The sequence below is a fragment of the Dipteris shenzhenensis genome, chromosome 29 (genome assembly GCF_047967505.1).
Source record: "Dipteris shenzhenensis isolate YYH24624 ecotype China chromosome 29, Dip_SZ_1.0, whole genome shotgun sequence".
NCBI classification, from domain to species: Eukaryota; Viridiplantae; Streptophyta; class Polypodiopsida; order Gleicheniales; family Dipteridaceae; genus Dipteris; species Dipteris shenzhenensis.
The window spans coordinates 34,833,911-34,856,755 of NC_141624.1; the positions used below are offsets into that span (position 1 = coordinate 34,833,911).

The 22,845-nt window shown below is 39.9% G+C and overlaps 1 protein-coding gene across 2 annotated transcripts; it reads right to left on the reverse strand.

Annotated features, from left to right (window-relative positions):
• Positions 1-7,160: 7,160 nt before the first annotated feature.
• Positions 7,161-8,193, reverse strand: LOC147882754 (uncharacterized). Of its 2 annotated transcripts, none has more exons than XM_087401037.1 (3): positions 7,802-8,193; positions 7,612-7,718; positions 7,161-7,471 (listed from the first exon to the last, which is right to left on the reverse strand). In XM_087401037.1, the coding sequence occupies exons 1-3, from the start codon at positions 7,899-7,901 to the stop codon at positions 7,241-7,243; spliced, it is 438 nt and encodes a 145-aa protein (XP_087257163.1). In that variant the 5' UTR covers positions 7,902-8,193; the 3' UTR covers positions 7,161-7,240. The 2 variants fall into 2 exon arrangements, with proteins under 2 accessions (XP_087257163.1, XP_087257162.1); XM_087401036.1 differs by having other exon boundaries at positions 7,161-7,474.
• Between the last annotated feature and the right edge of the window lie 14,652 nt (positions 8,194-22,845).

A 22,845-nucleotide genomic window follows, 5' to 3' on the forward strand; every position in this document is an offset into this window, starting at 1 on the left:
AGATTTGGTGCTGTTTGACGGGAGAAGCATCTGTGAAGCGTATTTGACAGTACCGATCGAATGGAAAGCAAGATCATGACAGTAGTGTCTATAGGAGTAGGATGCATATCCGTGAGTCATCGAAGTAGTAGTAAATGCATAAGAACCCTCAGGGGTGCACGAAATGTCCCAACGGTGTCTCAGGATGATGCTGGTATGGCTCTATCAAGAGATTGATTGTAGCGTGATCTATTCTCTGTAATCAAAACTATGGCATTGGCTTAGTGGTGGCAAACCAACTGTCGACTATGGTACAACTCGCTTCAAGTCGGAGGGAAGTATGCCGGTACTAGTAGAAGGATTGGAATCCATAACCGGAGAAGCAGCAGAAGAAGATGACAAGGATAAACAATTCAGTAGTACCCATAGTAGCCCATGATATTCGAATCTAGTGACACCTCAAGGGGGGAGCCGGAACCATTACGCTCTGGGAAGTGCTGGACCGGGCCAAACGGAGGCCTAAGGAGAGGGTGGCACAATTTCAAACGTACTCAGTATCTCAGGATTTAGTAGGACCAAGCACAGAACTGAACCCCTTCATGAGTTCAGCTTTGGACAACCAAAAATTGTGATCTCATTCAATTCAGACAAACAAAAAGATACGGTAAGCCAATTCAACACAACAATATTCTTAAATCTGGTAGAGCCAAGAATCTCGGTGAGCCGATTAAACCCGATTGCTCCGTGGAATACAGTGGGCCAATTCAATTCAAATACACAAATTAATCCAAAAACTCAGCCAAATTTGGTAATGCAATCAACTTAAAAAGTAGTAGTGAATCTAGTAGTGCCAGCAGTGTCACAAGTGCTGACTCTACTAGAAAATTGCTCAACTTACAATAGAGAATATAATAAAGACTTAGTGCATTGACAAATGTAGAAAATCAAATGAAATCCATGTTTAATGATGATATGTTGGAAATTGAGGGTGTGTTCATGAGTGAAATAGTGTTGAGGAATTACAAAAGAAATTGCATGGTTACATGAAAAATATGTGGTTACATGTAAAAGAAAAATTAATGATCACACTTGAATATTCATTTTTAGAACACATGAGGTCCATAAGGGCGACCATATTAAAAGAATAGCTAGAAGCTCTGCAAAAAGATATGTATGTGGAAAAGAGGTCAAAGCAACTTATTTTTATAGCTTCAATCTCAAAATTAGGGGAATTTGTATTCACAAAATATGAACCATATATATCCAAGGAGCATGAGGCAATTAGTGCTGCTGAAGTGAAGGATTATATGCCTAAGTAGACAGTTGACATGCATATACAGCCATATCTGATAATATAGGAAGAACCACATGTAGGGCTTGTATATTTATGTAATCACACCATTTTTCTTATGATGATGTGTTGTGATTATGTATTTCACGCAATCACATGTACAATCATGCCGTTGCACTATCAGGTGGCCTTGACTTGGCAACTGGATAACTACCGACGGTAGTATTAACACTATTGACGGTAGTTTCACATATATAATTAATATTATTGGTGGTAATATACAAATTATCATCGGTAATACTGTCGGGCTCATTTTCACCAAAAGTGGATTGACAAGAGGTAAAAATTCCTCCTCTCTCTAGGTCTTGGTTGAGGGGTCTAGATCGAGAAGTGGTTCTTGGTCCTGCGTCCTAAATAGGATGGGGGGCTAGTTGGAACCATGACCTAGATGGAGGTTCCCTCAAATCTCCACATAAAGGGGGGATTATTTTGTTGTTTTTAAACTATTTACACATCATTTGTTGCATGCATGCATTGAAAGAATCTTTTGTGCATTGAAAATTATTAGCTTTTAGGAAAATTTTAAACTTTTGCATTGATGCATGATCATTCATTTGAATTTCATGTAATTAAAAAAAAAAGAATGCATAGGGTGGGTATGCAAAGATACAAGAGTTGATAGATAGTGCTTAGTTATTGTCACATGCCTGCCTCCTCACTACTACATGGCAAAATGTAGCGCTTTGTTGGTGTCAAGCATTCAAGATTTCTGCACACATAGTAAGATCTACTCGCAACCAAGCATGGCCTCAACCACTGAGACTAAGCAAAGAGTAGGGGAAGAGATGAGTAAGAGCCAGCGCAAAAGAGTGATAAAAAGCATTCGAGATGCCTTTTTTGTTAGGGCGTGCAATATGGAGGAGAGAGATGGTATCAACCATGTCTAGTTTGGAGAGAATTCGTACTATGAAGAGGAGGATTCACAAGGATGCTATGAGCAATTTGCATTTTGGAGGTTGTGAGGACCTTGTCAACTTAGTGCAATGGGAGACAGATGCCATGATTTGGGTTGACAGCTTTGTTGGAAATGCAGAGACCCACACTTCATCAAAGCATGCAATGTGTGCAATGGGAGACAGATGCCATGATTTGGGTTGACAGCTTTGTTGGAAATGCAGAGACCCACACTTCACGTGGGGGATGGTGGAATGGCTCACAGAGGGACATAAAAGTTTTGGTATTGATCCATTATCATTGGCATACGGATTCATGGTGAGCAATTCTTTCAGATGGAGTTACTTGGACCATACCGCCATCTTGCACTCACCTGTAGTCATTACTGGAGGATAGCATTTGGAAGACAGTGGCTAGCATCAATGCTTGGAACATCTGGGTCACCCATTATAATCAGGTGATGGGAGGGCAACAGGTTCCACCAACATCTACACTTGTCACCAGTGGGTAGGACATCATATTCACTCTGCACGCCTACAGGGAGTGCACTGTCCCAAGCTCACGAGGTGCCATTGATCAACGGGAGAATTTTTGCACGACATGGCCTACAGACATATTCTACACCTTCTCTGTAGGAGATATCCGGTGGATATATAGGCCTCTATCTTGGCTGCTAGCCCCTATTCTAGATAGTCCCTAGGCAGTGAGCCAGGATTGTTGGTTGGCTGAGATAGCCAATTTTTTCTCCTTTTATTTACCATCATTAGCCCTATTTTTGGTAGCTATTTTGTATGGGGTTTTTTGAGCATTAATAGAAGTTTCCTTTCTTTGCAAAAGAAAAAAGCAATATGTAGGTTGTAATCCCGCATTAAAATAACTAAATGAAAGCATTTTCCATTTGCCATTAAAATAGATTAAAGTATTTGCCATAAAAATTGCCATAGAAATTAAAGAACCAACCCTATCATGGATACTTATATGCATTTGCATAATAAGCTCTCTCTCTCTCTCTCTCTCTCTCTCTCTCTCTCTCTCTCTCTCTCTCTCTCTCTCTCCCTCTCTCTCTCTCTCTCTCTCTCTCTCTCTCTCTCTCTGTGTCTCTCTCTCTCACAATTAAAACTAATCTTGAAAGTGAGCCAAATAAAATTTTACCAAAGGTAAGAAATATCACTTTGCACATGCTTCTTCCATCATGTCATCGCATAGGCTTCCATTGCATATGATGGTGACTGGCATTGCCAATTGGCGTGCTCTTGAGCAAGTGAACCTGGTCAAGAGCACCTCAATTGGCATTACCACCTAGAAGCCTATGCGATGGTGATGAGGAAGAATCAAATCTTCACAGACCAAACCCTAAACACAAGACATTTAAAATGCAAGTTAGGGGACTTTGAAGCATGCAATTTAAGCATCTCATGGTTCATGAATCACTATTATCATCATGGCCATAAAAGTTGATTGTTTTTTTATTCCTTTTTGTCCTCCTCATCCTAATCTTTAGATGTAAGACTATCCTCCTCCTCCTCCTCCTCCTCTTGAGGTTTTGGGTGATCGTAAATGGATCAGGAAAGAAAGCTTCTTCCCACTGACTACCAAGTCTTAAATCTCGAAAGAGGGCAAAGCTAAGTAAAAAAAGGAACCATGAATCATCTAGAGTTGGTGGCTGATTCCTATTTTTCGGTGCTTTTCCATCGAATCACGCAAGTTCAAAGTTCTCGATAGTTTTTCCTTAGTTTTTCTTCCAACATTTTATGATTAGCATAAATGTACACAAGCTTCTTAGCTGGATCCTCTAAGAGTCTATTTCACAAAGTACTATGGATGAGCTTGTAGTGACTCTAGTTTCTTTTCAGGTTTGAGTTGGAGCATGCTTGAGAAAGAAACCTCACAGCAATTGGACTAGAAGCTCACAAGTGGCACCGTTCTCATCATCGACCATTTCCAAGTAAATGTAGTTTCTACCAATGCCTACACATTGCTTGATGCAAATAACCTCTCCTTGCATTGATATTTGACTAACTCTTTACAAAACTTTGCAAAATCAATAGTTATTGGGATGATGCACTTGCACCACCTTTTGGAAGTCATGCATCATAATAGGGATCTCTTCAGGCTTCAAGTTCCACCACTCAAGGTTTAAGAGATATCCAACAATATGCAAGGGATTGTGAGCTTGCTCCCATTGAGGCCTAAACAATCGCCATAATTCCTTGCATTTTGCAATGTTAAATGGCCTTCTCTCATTCTTTTGCCCTGGACAAGTGGGGGAACTCTTTGCAAAATGAGAGCTAGCTTTTCCAATTGTTAGAGACTTTGAGTCCAAAGCCTTAAGCACACACAAGATGGGTTCATAACATTTGCAACATCCTCAGACCATTTCCATAATGTAGGTGATCCCAATGCATCTTTCATCTCTTGTACCTCATCCTTTGTTGCACTATATCAGGGTCAACTCTGACATCCATCATTCAAATGCATCACAATGGAACGTCTCTATAAGAAAAATCCTATTCGTTACCAAGGATTGCAATGTGTAGAAATACATGTCAAATCTTGTGGTTGCTGAAAATTGCAGCACAATAGGCCCATCTCGTGATATGAATATCACTTCCAAACATTGCTTTGATCATATCGACTTCACAATATCTCCAGCCTCATGCACAATTTCTTTGACCCATGGCACATGTTCATACCAATCTTTCAAGGCAATATTCAAAGTATGTGCTATATGTAGATGCATATAATTTTTTATACTCCCTCTGCAATATTCTACCAACCTTCTTACAACTCTTTGCATTGTCCATGATGACCTACACCACTTTCTTAGGGCCTATCTCTTGTATAACCTTTGACACTACACTAGCTATATAGGTCCCTGAATTTCTTACATGCAAGGCATCAATTGCTATGTGGAAGGCCTCCCCACAAGGTGACATAACCATTGCATTCAGTAAGGCATGGTGTTTTATGCTTGTCCATCCGTCTGAGACAATTGTGCATCCACCAGTAGAGTGCAATTGCTCAAAAATAGTGTGATTTATGTCATCTTTCTCTTGTTGATATTCTTTTTCTAATAACATTATACGGAACATGTGATATGAAGGGGGCTTGAAGCCCTTGATCCATAGTTTGCGATGCAATTCCATGCATCTCTCATATCCTTGTTATCCACTATACCCAATGGATATCCTAAATGTGAAATAGATCTACCAAGAATGTATTGTGCACTCTCCAAATCTTGAATGCGGATGCTCTTAATGATCATGGGTTGCTTGAATATGTGTCATAGTTGTTGATCTAGATTCATGAGTCATAGGTGGAGATGCATCTTGTATATTAGTAGTTCTTAGAAAATTAAACAGCTTGCGTATTAGTAATTCCTAAAAGATTTACATCCATTGAAGCTGCTGTAGCATGGGCACCCACAAAATTTGTACATCCATCACCTTGTGTGCTTGTAGAGTCTGGTCCACCTACAGATCATGCACCATGACCTTCCCAAAATGATCTCTAGGGGTTTTTCCACATGACTATAACTTCTATGTCAAGCTACGAGCTGTTGCAGCTGCTCCTAGGGCTGCACAATGTTGAATGCTTTTTTTGAGTCACCGAGCAAGTGACCCCTAATGCGAGGTGCTCCCTTAGAGTTTTGTATTCCACGATACTTGCATTTCCACTCAACATTGCCTCTGCACAATTGGCCTTGATGATTGCGCATGAACAAATCTACTTCAATACATTTTTGATTGTGTATTATTTGATGCAACTCGCAATCTAATATCAGGAAAAGTTTTGCCCAATGACACACAATACTTCCATAGTTGTGCTTGTGAAATTCGCCCAATGACCTACACTTCCATAACTATGTTCCCCCCTTATTTGTAACTCTATATATTGGAAACATTTTTGCCCAATGACACACTTCCATAGAAAGATTCACATATGGACCTACAATTCTATAACTATATAATTTGATGATATCTCAAAGCATAGTTTGATGTTCAAGAAGTATAGTTACTATGAAGGGAAGGGGAAAGCCAAGAAGAAAGAGAAGGAGAGTGGATATCTCCATCCTCCTCTTTGCTGTTTAGAAGATCAAGTGTCCTAATCCTTCAAAGATTTGCCTTCCATCACAACAAATCAACACCTCCCATCATCTTCCATCTTGTGTTGCTGCAAAAGTGAGGGTGCTCAAATAGTGGAGTCTCTTTGTGTAAGGGGGGGCTAGGGCTCTTCACATGCACCATGCACCTACTTTAGTTGGAAAGTTACTTTCTTGCAAAAGGGTAGGGCCAATTCAAAGGTAACTACTCATGTGAAGAAAAGACCTCATGCCCTATGGGACCATGTGTAATGCCTCTTAATGATGATTCTTTTGATTTAGGTTTGTGGTCCATAAATAATGATAAGAAATTTATCGCATGTTAAAGTTTTTCTTTTCTTTTAACATAGAGATTGTCATGCATAGATCTCATTTATAGGATTTTATATCGCATATAGTGGGCTGCTAGTCTCATTTGTATTTGATGACAAACATAAGTATTGCCTAGATCTTTTAAAAATGACGTACAACATCAAAATACTTCTTAATCACGTGCTCTACTACTCTTTAATCAACAGTTTTGAATTTCGGTCAATTTTGTGTCATTTCTCGCTGGAAACTAATCTGATATTTTACGAGTGACGATTTTAATGTTGAAATCGAGTCTTGTGCCAAATTTTTTCTCCTTCACGTCTTGCAGATATACTCACGTCTCTCTTTCTTTGAGCATTCAAAGCCTTAATGTAAGAGCGCGAATAAAATGCTCGTACGAGTGAGTTTTGAAAACGGTGTTGACCCTTCAAGAATGCTTCAAACTAATGATACATATGTTACATTGATACAGATCTGCTGTTGCAGGTAACAGCAAAACGCATATAAACTCCTGAGTTCTCCCTTCTATTGCTTCATTAGTCTATACGGCGCCATGGTCCGTTCATCGACACTGGAACTGAGTTTAGGTCATTGGAAAAGACTCATGGAACTGGGTAACATTTGCCGTTGCACATACAACGGTATGCTAGCGGACACGGCTCCGACTGCGGGGATATATGACATGAATAGCTTACGATGACCCTCTTGCATGGAGTGCAGGAACCGCATGCATGCGAGCAGTCAGGCAAGGTGGACCCGGCTGCAGCTGGTAAAGCCTTTCTCGATTTTGAGCTGTTGTCGATGAATCCCCTCGAGGATCCGGCCGCTTCAACCTGCTGCCAATGCAACAGTTTAAAATTGCCAGCGTCCCATAGTAAACTTTGAATCAACTTTGGCTGGGCGTTTTTACACAAAAAATTGACATTAAGCTTATCGCCATTTGTGACGATAGGAATCGGGTTTCTAGCCTTACCGTAGGAATATCTTTAACGGTATCAGAGCTAATTTGCGGTACCGTAGAAAGCATGGGATCAGGAGATGCAGGATTTCGTCTTGCAACAGGTAGTTTCCCTCTTGGCACTGCAAAGCAAACGCAAATATTTGTTCGAAGCCTTTGCTAAAAAGCCCGTCGAGTCTAGTACTGGTCAAGTTCGATGCCTTACCTGCACAGTTAGATTCTGATCGTGAATGAACGAGTGGGATGAGCGATAGGATGACAGAAAACGAAAGCAAGAGCGAAAGTCTCCTGGTGGGGCGGTCCATGTCCTCAACGTCTTCCTTGACAACGATATCCAAACGAGCGAACACGTAGGAGAAAGCAACAGGGCAGACTGAAGCAGGAGCAGAAGCAAAGCTAAGAGGTGAAGAAAGAGAGCGAAGGCACAGAAAGCGAGTGAAGTTGAAGTGGATGAGCTGAACAGGGGTAGTTTAAATAGGTCCCAATGCTATCATTCCCGCAGAGCTTCTCCGACCTGCTCGCTGCCATGCATGTACGTAGCAATATTGAAGCTCGCATCCATTTCCATCTTGTGAGTTCACTGGTTGTTGCGGTTGGGGAGAGGTGAAAGGAAGGAGAGGAAGCAGAAAAGAGGGGTCTCGTGAGTGGTGAGGGGGGCAAGGTACAGCAAAGGAGGTACCGAGACAAGTTACGTCGGCAGCTTCAAAATGGTTGTCAACCACGTGAAGCGTTGGGTTGCTTCTGATTATATAACAAACCCGTGAAGCAATTTAGCAGACGCTGCTTAAAATCGCCCTAAAACCCGTGACACAATTTAGCAGCTCTCCCTTTCCCCGTGAAGGAATTTAGCGGCCTAGATTCGCCCACGATTTCCTGCCCTTGATTTGTACCCACTTAGCGGAAAAACCTTCCGTTATAAATTGCTTGCTGCCAATATCACGAGATATCATCCTACTAACTACGTCCCACCTCACGGGTCCCCTTACACGCTTGAGTTTGAACCTCTCCACCTTTTTACCACCCGGCAAAAAAGATGGATCGGTGTAAAGTATATCCGAGTACACGATCATAGTGGTGATTGAGAAGATCAAGGTATAATTGGATTTTCTCTTCAATTTGGGTTAAAGTGGTCCACATCTCGCTGGTATACGAGGAAGTGTGTAACGAGCCAATGTCAAGTCCCGTGCTTGCAATGTTCATGAAATCTGATCCAAAATTACATGTTATAATTGACCGCATCTATGTGTGTGTGTGTGTGTGTTTCACTATATCTCCACTATATAAATAAATAAATAAACAAATATAAATATAAATAAATAACTATAACTATAAATAAATAGATATAGTACTAGTATAGATTGTTGTAAAAGACTTGACAAAATATGTTTGAAAAAGCATCCGCCCTTTGCACATCATAAAACGATCTGTATAACATCGCTTTTAAAAAAAAAAAGCATCGTTTCGCAACACTTTGCATTGTTTAACGATGCCCACAAAGGTATTATTTTTTCTCTTGGGTATGTAAGTGCTTGGCTAGGCATTCTTTCCTCTTGATTCGATTTGCAACCAATCTATGATACCTTCTCTTTGCCAGCTAATGTCCACTGCCTAGCGTTCAACCTCATTCATGTCTCCATTTGCTATTGGAGTGCATCTTCGATTGGTGGCAACTTGATCATATATTCCTTTACATATGCTCTTTTATCATACATGCTTTAGGCTCTGGTCCTTGATATATAGATGATTCACATAGTATTCAAAGAATGGAGTACAAATTAAACTAGAGCCACACATACATTTATTTGCATCTTAGAAATACACTAAAGAAATGGAGCCCATAAATGATAATAATAACAATAGAAGTACATTGAATAATATTGCATGCATTGTGATAAGTAGTAACTACTTATAAATTGTAATGGAATTTTATTTCATAAGTTTGTAGCAAATACCTAGTTTGAGCATTCATGGTATAGATGAAACCATAGATACTCAAAACCACACAAATCTTGGTTATTATTAATTCACATACAATGGTTGCATATATCATGGGGCTCGTCAGCCTTGTTTTCAAACCACTAGATCTTGATCTCATATATTGCCATACAACATGACCATAGCTACACACCTATTGACTTTTGCACTCACTAAGAGGTAGGACCCTTGTACACACACACACACACACACACACACACACACACACACACACTTCTTATTCTTACACACACACACACACACACACACACGACCCTGTGTTTTCTCTCTCTCTGTCTTTGTCTCTGTCTCTTTCTCTGTCTCTGTCTCTGTCTCTCTCTCTCTCTTACACACACACACACATACACACACACATCCACACACACTCACTCATCCAATTCTTTCTCTACACACACACACACACACACACACACACACACACACACACACACAATCCGTAACTCGACCCCATCACTTACACACACACATACACATATGCACATACTACTACTCTTTAATAAGACTTGGGATAACTCCGCAATCTCAATATGTAATTTTTGGCACTGCTAATAAGTATTTGTGGTAGGACATACATGGGCCACTCCAGACTTGTGATAATGCCCTTTTTTCCTTACTACATGAATAATTATGCCAATTTCCTGATCATAAGTATTGGTTAATCTCGTAAAATGCTTCCCCTAAGCCCTACCCTAGTCATACGCACAGATGGGTTCTTGCCTAGCAATTTTCCTGCCTAATAATTTTGTGGTATCCTCCGATGGCCGAATTTCGATCTTCTTGATAATGAATAGTAAGAAACATTGCTAAAACTCATGACAATAATATATGTTGGAGGCTACTGTCCTAATATAATTGACAATATATGGTATTATGGATAAATATTTGGACAAATAAGTGCGAATATGTATATATACCTTACCTAAGCATTTCATGGTTAGATAAAATGGTGAGATTAGTTGGCAGCATATACCTATTTTACGGTGCATGTGATAGACATTTATTAGGGGGAAGATGGTATCCTATTTCTATAGTTCTTCGTCCCCCTTCTAGCTATCTTGTTCATCCCTCCTCTACTCGTTCCTCACCTTACACTTCCTTTCTCGTCTTGTTCCATGCACTCATGGCCTCTTCTCAGGTTAGTTTGTTTGGCCCCTCTCCTAATCTCTCTACCATTAGTACTACATATTTACTTGCTACGTGATTGGCAAGCTTGGCGGACCTCTCATTCCTTCCACCTATGCCTGTGACACTATCTACTGCTCCCTTAGTCTCCCTCCACTTGGTCATTTTCTTTTAATAAGGCACTGCTACCTAAATGATGCTCTACTGGTGATGCTTGGCCGTGTTGTGTTCTCGCTGTGGGGTAACGTTATAGCTGCACTGGGTGTGCTACGGAATAGATATACTAAGCTTCTCAACTGAGGGCATGCTATACATCGCCTCGGTTGATAGCTCCGGCAGTTCTTTGCGTAGGTTCCTTGTCTGGCTCTCTGGTCCTGTTAATAGTCTCTGCCTTGGCTCCTCTCTTATCCGTGGGTAATGTAATCATAGGAGGTGGCGTTGCTCTCCCTTGCTTAGTTTTCCTCTGTTGTAGATGATCGTCGCATGAGTCCATGCTATGCACTTTTACTCGAGAGAGAGACTTTCTTGCTTCAGCACCTATGTCCTCCTTGATCTACTGTACTCGCTGCCGTAGTCATATTGTGGCTAACGGATAAGAGGCAGTAGATGAGTCGTGTGTTGAGAGTCATAGATTAGCATCTAGTGCTACGTGGTTTGTTTTGTTTAAGGTTACTTGTAACGTATTCTTAGTCATGTTAGCAGCCGTTCGTTGTTTGTTAGTTATAGATTAGTATTAGCGCTATGTTTTTTACACACACAGAGAGATCAATAGTGTTAGCACTATGTTAGTTCTAGGTTAGTTTTAGGGTAGTGTTAGTGCTATGTTAGTTCTAGGTTAGTGTTAGCACTATGTTTTTTACGTAATCCTATAGGTTAGTTGGGCTTGGTTCTCAATAGCAGGTTGTTAGATAAGTCTGTTGCCTCCTATTTGTTGTTAGCTTGTGTGGCATTTAATCTTATAGGTGAGGAACTTTTCTAATGTTCCTTCTTGCATACGTTTGGAGGTACTTGGTGTTAGTGGCTAAGTGTTCTAACTAGCATGTGGTATGGTTGCTTTGTGTGTGAGTCTATAGTCTTGGCTAACATATAGTTTTGTATGTTTACTTTAGCAGTTTCATAGGCGGTAATTATGCTATTTTTTATTTTTATTTTCCATCTTAAGTATGGTAATTAGTCACTAGGCCATGTGGCATAGGTTTCTTGTGGAGACAGTTGCTTGTAATATAATTTCTCAATAAGGTCCTAACACAATAACACATTTAATTATTTCATGCCTCCTATATGGAAGGCCAGATGATACATTTTTCCTTCGGTTGACTTCTCGTTTGCTAAGCTAAAGTTGTCTCCTCCATGAAAGGCCACGTCGTTGCTTGTCTTTATGTGGTAGACGCCTCCTATATGGAAGGCTTAATAAGTCTATCATGCCTCCTCTATGGAAGGCTAGGATTTTTTAATACGTTATTAATGCGTTCTACATGGAATGTGAGTACAGCCTTGGCCTAACCAATTCATTAGTAACCACTAAGCTATGACACACTGTATTATGCTATTATATGACTAGTTAGGATGTATACTTATGAATTGGAAAAGTTAACCTAGGTTACATTTTTTCTGTGTGATGCTAAAACACTATATATTGATACAAAAGTCCTTTCTTCATGCTGGTCTATGCCTCCTATATGGAAGGCTAGGTAAATTTTGCTTCTAGAATATGGCCATTCATAATGCCTCCTATACGATTGGCCAACACTTATGTCGCCAACATTTCATGATGTCCCCTTAGCATTTTTCTATTGATACCACTTTCTTACCCTTTATACTGACAAATGGACATCTCTTTTTAGGACACATCTAGCACTTATACATATTGAAAGACGGACCCTATGTCTGCTAATTGGGATCTTGCCGCTATTACCTTCATCAATACAAAATTAGAAGAGCTAGCTAGAAAATTGGAAGAGGATAGCAAAGATGGATTGACAATGCATCATGCTTATACAAATGCTAGAACACAACCCTATCTTCCCCAAAAATCCAAGAATTTGAGAAACTAAGAATCAACTAGTATTGACCTTACTCGGGACTGTTCCATGAGCTAATTAAAAAAACTTTTTTTTTTGGTTTACCCAGTGTGTAGCATCACTCAATGCAACCTGCACTCTTTTTAATAAGACACTACTACACACGGATCATATTGCGATGTTTAAGTACCAATGTTTAGTGCGCATGGGGCACTAATCGTCGGTATTGGAAGTGCATCTCGTGAAGCGTTGCTATATAGCAACTTTAGGCAAATGTCACTATATAGTGATGATTTCTAAAGTCTCTATATAGCGACGTTTATCAAAATTGTAAGTGTAGCTATATAGCAACGCTGAGATACTTTTTTATAGCGACGTTTTACAGAGAGCTTTTTTTCTCATATCGACCTTAAAAGTTAGTTTTCTCCAATGGCAATTTTTTTTAAATTTTCATACATGTTTGATGTTTTGAGAGAATAAAAGTATGAGAGCATGTACATCAAGCCGTTGAAGCTCATATATTCATGTCCAAGTTTGAGATGAAAAAAATCAATGAAGAGCATTTACATCAACGGTTTCATCTTGAGCTAAGTCTAACGTGCCAAACAAGTCTATCTCTAACTCTATACTGAGTTGATCTCCTATATCATCATCGTACATCATCATCGTACTCTAGCATCGTACGTTCACCTAAAAGTACTTGATCATCTTCTTCAATAAAGTGTGGTGATTCTTGATGATCGTTGTCTTCTTCCTCAATATTGTGATCTGCATCTTCCTCCCATGCGATGTCATTATGCGCATCTTCCTCGTGGCTCATATTGTGATCTTCATCTTCTTCGCTAGATTCATCTGGATCAATTGGATCCGGCATTGGTAGTGGCATCTTCATATCCACATCTCTATCTTCAAAAATTTGCTTACTTTGTGGTGCAACTTGGATCATGTAACACCATTTTAGATTAGAACGATTCGGATGAAAGACCATCTATATTGAAGATGGGTGCCAAATGTCGTCAATTATATATATGAAATTATGCTTAAGTACATGCATCAATGGATCTTTAAAAACGAAAGCTTTGATTAATTAAATCATTAGTATGCACCTGCTCATAGTACTCGCGAAGAACAAAAGTATCACTTTTATCAGTCCAAAGTTTGGTGGAGTCTATTGCAAAGAAACCACTACTATCTTTTCTCACCGTCGCATGGGGACAAGCGATTTCAAACCTGGTCCACAAACAGGACAAGCATGGTACCCACTTGTAACAAGTCCTGCACGTGTGCATGAATGTGTTAGTATAAGACATGCGTGCGAAAGAGAGTCATAAAAGCATAATCCTATATTATACATGTAGAGACACAACCACGTACCTGCGCACTCTCCATATCCTGGGTAGTCATGCATGGTCCACATCAAGATACCCCTGACCAAAATATCATTGGTATGTCTAGGAGCTCTAGAAATATCAAAGACCCGCACTCCTCTCCATAATATCTGTAACTCCTCTATCAAAGGTGCCATGTACACGTCCATATTTTTTGCCTTGTACTTCCCTAGCACAAGTAGTGCAAGGATGAGGTGTCCCTTTTTTATTGTTAGCCATGGTGGGATATTGCAATTCACCACAACTATGGGCCATGTCGACCAAGATGTTGAGCGTAACCCGAAAGGATTCATGCCGTCCATGGTGAGCCCAAGATGTAAGTTGCATGGCTCCCTCGCAAAGTTCGACCATTGATTGTCTATGTACTTCCAAGCTGCACAATCTACGGGAATCCTCAATGTGTCATCAGTGGACTGATGAGATGCATGCCATGTCATCAACTCCGCTATGGATTTGCATCGGAACATGTGCTATGCTCACCCTGTAAGTCATCTCTATATCGTTGTTCTCCACATTTTGGACAACTAGCCAAATCTCCATGCTCACGATGAAAGAGAATACAGTCATTATGGCAAGCATGGATGGTATCATAATCCATACCCATGGTTGTTAGCATCTTCTTCGCTTCATCTCTTGATGCGGGCATGATATTTGGTGCAGGTAACATCTTCTGGAGCAACCTATCACAATTCAAACATACATAGGCTTCGAATAATGATGATTCGGTACACGAATCCATACATGATGATTCTCAAAACAAAGAATATCCAAATAATGAGTCAAATTAATGCAAGAGCTAACCTCATTAAGGCCGAGACACTTGTATCCAACCACCCATACTTTACTTGCAGATTCAAGATTGAGAGACAAGCACGTAGTTTAGACATCCTAGCACCCTTGTACAACTGTGTTGATTGCAACTCTCGCATTTTGACCTCAGACTCTGACATCAAGTGTACATGGGATGTAGTGCCCCTAAAAATAGAATCCATCATGTCGACCATACCCTCGTCATCATTTAGGAGACTATAGTCTTGCTCAAAGTGTGAAGGTATATGCGTACCCTCGTCAGCCTCCTCATCTTGTTTTGAGATTTTGTGTAAATATAAGATCTTGTCTCAAGGTTTCGTATCATAATGGTATCCAATATTAACCACGAACTTAAATAGCTTTGAGAAACTGATAATCCATCAACACGTGCAATACCAATGGTGGTATTGGTTCAGGCTCCTCCCCATACATCCGCAAGTGGCACATGATAATATGACGTTGATGTCGTACTTCTCGCTTGCAATGAGTGCAGTGACATAACAACCTCTCCATAAGCCTTTTTGTGCTCCCGGGCATTGGCGCATCATCTAATGAGCTTCCACTCGTCCCTTCCATCTGCACACTTATAAAATCACAACGTAAGTGCAAGGAAATATATTAACAGTAATAAAATAGCATCTATGAGCTTCTTTTTTAACTTTAAACAATAAGGGTCCTGAAGCATTACTATATAGCGACGTTTTGCTCTGTTCCGTCGCTATATAGTGACAATTTGCTCTGTTCCATCGCTATATAGCAACTGACCAGTGTCGCTATACAGCGATGTTGTGGGCTAAAACTCGAAACCCCGTGACACGACGCTTTCTTTAGCAATCTCTATTCTGAGAAAAGCAATCTCTCCTTCCACCTATATCTGACGACCTCACTTTTCTCCTCTCTATTCTCCACTCGTCACCACTAGTCACCCCTCTCCTAACACTTGTGCTCCCTCTCCACCCTTCTCCCTCTTTGCTTGTGTGAAAATAAGTTTTTCAAGAAGGTGAGTCTCTTTGAGCAATGTAGGTTCGTTTTTTGTGAGATTTCATTTTGTGAGTGTTGAAGCATGTTTCTCCTTGTATTTCTAAGGCTATGTGCTAGTTTTCATGCTTGATTTTCAAGGGTTAAAGACAAAAAATGAGATTTTGTAAATGAAAGAAGACTCACCTCTTCTAGTCTTTTTTGTATTTCTCTTCCTCCTCTTTCTCCTTGTCTCCTCAATCCAATCCCTTTGAAAAGTTGCTTATTTAAACTCCTCCTTCCTCTAACTAGTTATTTGAAAAATGGTATGTTTTCTCTCTTTTGTAGGGCCAGTCCACAAAACATCGAGCGGGACTATTCCACGTAAGAAAGTGCTTCCTCTTTTTTCCTTTTGTTATTTTTGTTATTTGCATTGGCCTGCAGCTAGCACTTAAGTAGCTGCAGTGATGGGCGTGGGAACCCTCTCTTCCTCTCTCTTTCCCTCTCTTCCCTCTTCTTTCTCTCTTTTTCCCTCCTTTCCTTCTCTTCTTTTTCCCTCTTCTTTTTCCCCTCTTTCAATCTCTTTTCCCCTCTTCTTTTTCCCCCTCTTTCAATCTCTTTTTCCCTCCTTTCCTTCTCTTCTTTTTCCCCCTCTTTCAATCTCTTTTTCCCTCCTTTCCTTCTCTTCTTTTTTCCCTCTTTCAATCTATTTTCCCCTCTTCCTTCTCTTATCTTTATGCTCTCTCTTTTTCTTTTATGCTTAAGCTTTCTCTCTTTTTCTTTTATACTTATATGCTCATGTATAAGCATAAGCATATGCTTTGTTTCCTTTCCCTCTTCTTCCTCTTATGCATGAGCATAAGCATATGTCTCCTTCTCTTATGCTCATGCATAAGCATAAGCATGAGCATATGTCTCCTTCTCTTATGCTCATGCATAAGCATAAGCATAAGCATGAGCATATGTCTCCTTCTCTTATGCTTATGCTTATGCATGAGCATATGTCTCCCTCTTTCAATCTCTTTTTCTCTTTTCCTCTCTCTTTCCCCCCCTCTTTCCTCTCTTTCAATCTCTTTTTCTCTCTTTTTCTTTTATGCTTAAGCTTTCTCTCTTTTTCTTTTATGCTTATATGCTCATGCATAAGCATAAGCATATGCTTTGTTTCCTTTCCCTGTTCTTCCTCGTATGCATAAGCATAAGCATATGTCTCCTTCTCTTATGGTCATGCATAAGCATAAGCATGATCATATGTCTCCTTCTCTTATGCTCATGCATAAGCATAAGCATGAGCATATGTCTCCTTCTCTTATGCGTATGCTTATGCATGAGCATATGTCTCCCTCTTTCAATCTCTTTTCCTCTTTTCCTCTCTCTTTCCCCCTCTCTTTCCTCTCTTTCAATCTCTTTTCCTCTCTTTTTCTTTTATGCTTAAGCTTTCTCTCTTTTTCTTTTATGCTTATATGCTCATGCATAAGCATAAGCATATGCTTTGTTTCCTTTCCCTGTTCTTCCTCTTATGCATAGGCATAAGCATATGTCTCCTTCTCTTATGCTCATGCATAAGCATAAGCATGAGCATATGTCTCCTTCTCTTATGCTCATGCATAAGCATAAGCATAAGCATGAGCATATGTCTCCTTCTCTTATGCTTATGCTTATGCATGAGCATATGTCTCCCTCTTTCAATCTCTTTTCCTCTTTTCCTCTCTCTTTCCCCCCCTCTTTCCTCTCTTTACTACTAGGCTATAAAACATTAATTGTAACTAATAGGGGAAACCGTAATTTTAACAGTAGCAACACCACATGTTGTGTAGGAGGGGGGGTGGAGGTGGTGGTGGGGGGGGGGGCAGGGGGTGGTAACGAGGACTGAGGGGGGGGGTACGGGGGGGCACCCCCTAGTCGCCTCCTCAAACCTTGTTTGCTCCCAGCCTCCACCACTCACCCAGCCTCCTCCACCCACCTTGGCCTCCTCTCGACCTTGCTTGAACTGTTCTTTGCCCATGCCGACCTCCCCCACCCGTTGTGGCTTCACCCACCCCCTCATCCACCTGCGTTGGCCTCCTCCCACCTCCCATCTTCACCTACCTTGGTGGCTGCCTACCCCAACCTTAGTCTCTTCATCCCGACCCGAAAAACAAACAAATAAATGAATGTTAATTGTTTAAAAAATAATTAACTTTGTTTTTTTTTAATAAGTCAATTTAAATTTACTTTTAGTTTTTCCAAAATTGGCTTTATGTTTATACTTTTGGATTTTTAAAAAGTAATTTTTTTAAAATTAAATTTATTTTTTTTAAAATAAAAATTTATTTAATTATCTTTTTGTTTTAAAATACTATGATTTAGTTCAATTAAAATTAATTTGGCTTTTATTAAAGTTGCAACAATTTTAAGAAGCTTGATTTGATTTGTACTTTTTGAAACTTTTCAAGATATTCATGCATGAGTGTAGAAACATTTGCATCGGTGTGCTTCTAGCCTATGTTCTTGTATCCAATGGTTATAATACTTTTTTTAGGCCTTAAAATTTATAGATTTAAATCCTTTAAAAGTATCATAACCATCGAATATCATTTTCATGGTTCCTGTTTCTTGCCAGGCATCATAATTGGGTGTTGAAAAATATGCTTCATTGTGCTTCTAGCATGTATGCTTGGCTTCGATGGGTATGATACTTTGTAAAAGATGTGAACTCACTTAGTTTAAGGACTTTGTAAAGTATCACCCATAAGGTATCATTTGCATGGTTTGAAATGCATATTTCCTTGTTTTTATCATGCATCATGCATGAGTGTTGAAAGATATGCATAAGTGTGCTTTTGGGCTGTGTTCTTGTCCCCAATAGGTATGATACTTTGCATAGATCTTAAACTTACTTATTTTAAGGCATGTGCAAAGCATCATACCCATCGGATATCAATTTCATAGTTTGGAATGCATTTTACATATTTTTTACTAAACTCTCAAAACCCTAAACCCTAGGCCCTAAAGCCTAGGCCCTTAATCCTAGACCCTAGATCCTAAAGCTTATGCCTTGAATCCTAGACCCTAGACCCTAGACTCTGGACTCTTATCCTTATACAATAACCTATAGCCCTAATCCCTAAACCGTAAATCTTAGACGCTAGGCCATTAACCCTAAATCCTAAACCTGACACCCTAAACCCTATAACCCAAACTCTAGATTCTAGAATCTAAACTCTTAACCTTACACACTGACCAATAATCCCTAAAACCTATACCCTAAATTCTAGATCTCAAACCCTAAACCCTAGATTCTAGACTCTAAAATCTTAACCTTATACACTAACCGATAAGCCCTAAATTTCAACCCTCAACTTTAAACCTAAAACCTAGACTCATAAGCTTGGATGCTTGGTCTTATATCCTAGACACTAAAATGTAGATCTTAGACCCTAGAACCTAGACCCTAGGCCTTAGAACCTAGACCTTAAACCCTAGACCATAGATCCTAAACCCTAAATTACAATCCATTTATAAAATATATTGATTTGTGCAATGGGCTATGTGCACCAGCAACCTGTTGCATGTGCAACAGATTGAGTGTACCCCAACGTGTTACATGTGCAATAGGTTAGGGGTGCATATAACCTATTGCACAAATTAAGAAAATTTGATGATTTGTGCAATAGGTGTGTGCAGCCCCAACTTATTGCATGTGCAACAGGTTAAGTGTAGCCCCTATTGCATGTGTGCAATAGGTTGTGTGCACCCCCAACCTGTTGGATGTGCAACAGGTTGAGTGTATCCCCAACTTGTTGCATGTGAAATAGTGTGGGGGGTGTAGACAACCTATTGCACAAATTAAGAAAATTTGATGATTTGTGCAATAGGTTGTGTGCACCCCCAACTTGTTGTTGCAAGTACAATAGGTTGGGGGTATGGATAACCTATTGCACAAATTAGGAAAATTTGATGATTTGTGCAACAAGTTGTGTACACCCCCAACCTATTGCAATAGGTTGGTGTACCCCCAACCTATTGCATGTGCAACAGGTCGGGGGTGCATATAATCTATTGCACAAATCAAGAAAATTTGATGATTTGTGCAATAGGTTGTGTACACCCCAACCTATTGCATGTGCAATAGGTTGAGTATACCCCCAACATGTTGCATGTGCAATAGGTTGGGGGTATATAACCTGTTGTATAAATCAAGAAAATTTGATGATTTGTGCAACAAGTCTTCACATCCAACTTGTTACATGTGTAATAGGTTGTGTGCACCCCCAACCTATTGCATGTGCAACAAGTTGGGGTGCACCCAACTTGCTACACAAATCATTGAACTTTCTTGATTTGTGTGACAAATGCATTCCCTCCCCTCCCCCCCCCTCCCGTGAGTCCCCCCCTCCCCCTCTTCTCCCTACTCTCCCCCTCCTCTCCTCCCTCCCCCCTCCTCTACCCCTCCACTACCTCCCCCCCTCCATCACCTCTCCCTCCACCTCCTAACCTCCTACTTCCCCCAATTGACAACACAATATAGGATAATATATTGTATTCCTTATTCTTAAAAAATGGTGTATACTATGTGGCATCCACATAAGAAATCTTATGTGGCATCCATGTAGAACACATGTGCATCAAAAATATATTATGCAATCAAATGGTGTATCTATACACCACCTATTCGGCCATATTTGTGTGGAGGTGACCATTTTGTTGCAAATTTATCCATCATGATGTATTGAGTGGATGTCACCACTTACAACTTTTGGGAATTTTTAGCTTTATTAGGCCATATTTGTGTCGAAGTGAGCCATTTAGTGCTCCAAAAGACCTGATTTTGAAGTTTACCAAGTGATATTGAGTGGAGGTGACCAGTTCGAAAAAAAAAGTCCAAACAAAGCGAGAAAGTCAAAAAAAAAGAAGTGTGTTATGCCCTTATCTTAGAAGTTTGAATGATTTGATTTCTATGTGAGCAACATGATTTGACCAGACCCTTCAATTGTGTGAGCAATGCCATGCTCTCACAATACGTGACTATTCTGTTATGAAGGAAATAATCTTCAAGAAATTTTTGTTTGATTTAAAGATTGACTCCCGGAAAACATCAACTAATGTTAGAAGTTATGGTTGCATTGTGTGGTTCTAATGTGATGTTAATGCCTCTGAGAGTGGAAAATATATATTAATAAGCTAAGACAATATTGTCAAGTTTAGGTGTTGGATTAGTGAGATACTATACTCATTGCATCCAAGGAGAGAATCATTGAATACCATTATTTACTTGAAAGGATATTTACAATATGATTTCTTCCAAGGATGTTTATTCCGTAGTCAAGCCCTTAATGACTCTCAACCATGTTATGCTAGGAAGATGTCAAACAAGGGGAGAGGATGGGGACTTGATCTTGTGAATAGAATGCATCTAGAAAAGGCATGGGTACACTTTTACCATGCTTGAAGTGTTTGTGGATGGACTACAACATGTTTATGACCCACGGTATGAGACTATACTATGTAATAGTGTTACTGCCTTGATTAAGTATTGCTAGTCTATCTAATGGTGGACTTTCTTTTAGCACTATGGCGGAGTTACTAAAAATTGCCACATTTGAGTTTAAGAAATAGGACACAAACTTGATGATGTTTTACCCATCAATGCAATTTTTCAAAAACTTGGATTCAATCCACCACAATTTCATGGGTTTTATAGTAGATGAGTCCAAATCCAATTCGCAAGTTCTTAGGACTATGTATATGTATAATGGAGGTCCAAACAATGTCATTGACGAAAAGAGCGATCATGTGTTTTTAGCTATTGACCTCTTCTATGGCATATGTGACAACCACCACAACCTAGCTTGATATCATGGAGTTTTCGATTATGCTAACTATGTCTTTTACGTGACGGTTTACATAATTTTGGGATATTTGTACCCTTTGATAGGAAATGCTATGTGGTTGTAGTTTTTGGATTGTATCTATCAAAACCCTCTACATCTCAAAATTTTAATGTTTATGGATCAAAGAAATGGATGAAAGTGCATGAAGTTTATTTGAACATTGCAACCTCACTCAAGAGAGAGCCCTTGTAACTTTGTTTGAATATTTCATTGAAATAAACTACATGGATTGTAAGTTTGAGGGTTGCAATTGATGTTACCTATGATGTATGACTCTAAAAAAGGCAAAAAATCTCTCAAACTCTCTTTTAAAAAACTCGTCAAAAAAATACCCCCTGGCAGAGGACCTTCTTGACTCTTATGATGCTGATCACAACACCGTTCTTATCATTCTAGTATGCTTGATGTCGAAGCCTCTTGGATGGGTATTTTGGTTAAGAAAAAAAGCAACCACGATGACTCTTGCCACCAATGAATAGTCTATGAGTACTTCGTTGATGATAGCTTCTCCAACATGTAGGGGTACCTCATCACCAAGGTGGTGGATGAGAGCATGCGCATCTATCTTCGATTCATCTCCAAATCCATAAGAAGAGTTTTGGGTATGTCTCTCATTAGTTCATGGCTTGAACAATGGCAACCTTGGAGTGCAGAAGTGGACCGGATGACTTGTGTAATTTTCTTGCACGCAAGCGTGCCATCGGCACAAAGTGGGTTTACAAATTGAAGCAAAAAGCCTAGTCTCGGGTGAAGTTCCAATCCCCATGCTCCAACCCAAACAGGAAGTCAGAGCAGAGGGTTAAACGAGTGCAACAGGTGGCACAAGCAAGAAGAGGAAGCATGTGCCCAAGAAAGAGAAGATGGGAGATTCAAAGTACAAGGCCAGTTCTCCCCCCAAGGTTGCGAGCAACAAGAAGGAAGAGGCTTCTCAGCAACAAGAAGCCTCAACAAAAAAAAAAAGGCTTTCCACCAACAAGAAGTCTCAACTAAGCAGTAGAAAGAGGAATTGTAGGTGGTGCTTGTGCCCCCAAAGCCTGAAGCTGAGCCTATATGAGAGGAGTTGCTCAAGGCAAAAAAGCTAAAGAG

What these genes read in the sequence shown, in the direction of transcription:
- LOC147882754 (XM_087401036.1), bottom strand. Translation starts at nt 7,901, where the DNA reads ATGGACCGCCCCACCAGGAGACTTTCGCTCTTGCTTTCGTTTTCTGTC. An exon ending in ATCAGAATCTAACTGTGCAG is followed by an intron (nt 7,719 to 7,801) that starts GTAAGGCATCGA and finishes TTTGCTTTGCAG; the next exon opens with TGCCAAGAGGGAAACTACCT. An exon ending in CCGTTAAAGATATTCCTACG is followed by an intron (nt 7,475 to 7,611) that starts GTAAGGCTAGAA and finishes TTGCATTGGCAG; the next exon opens with CAGGTTGAAGCGGCCGGATC.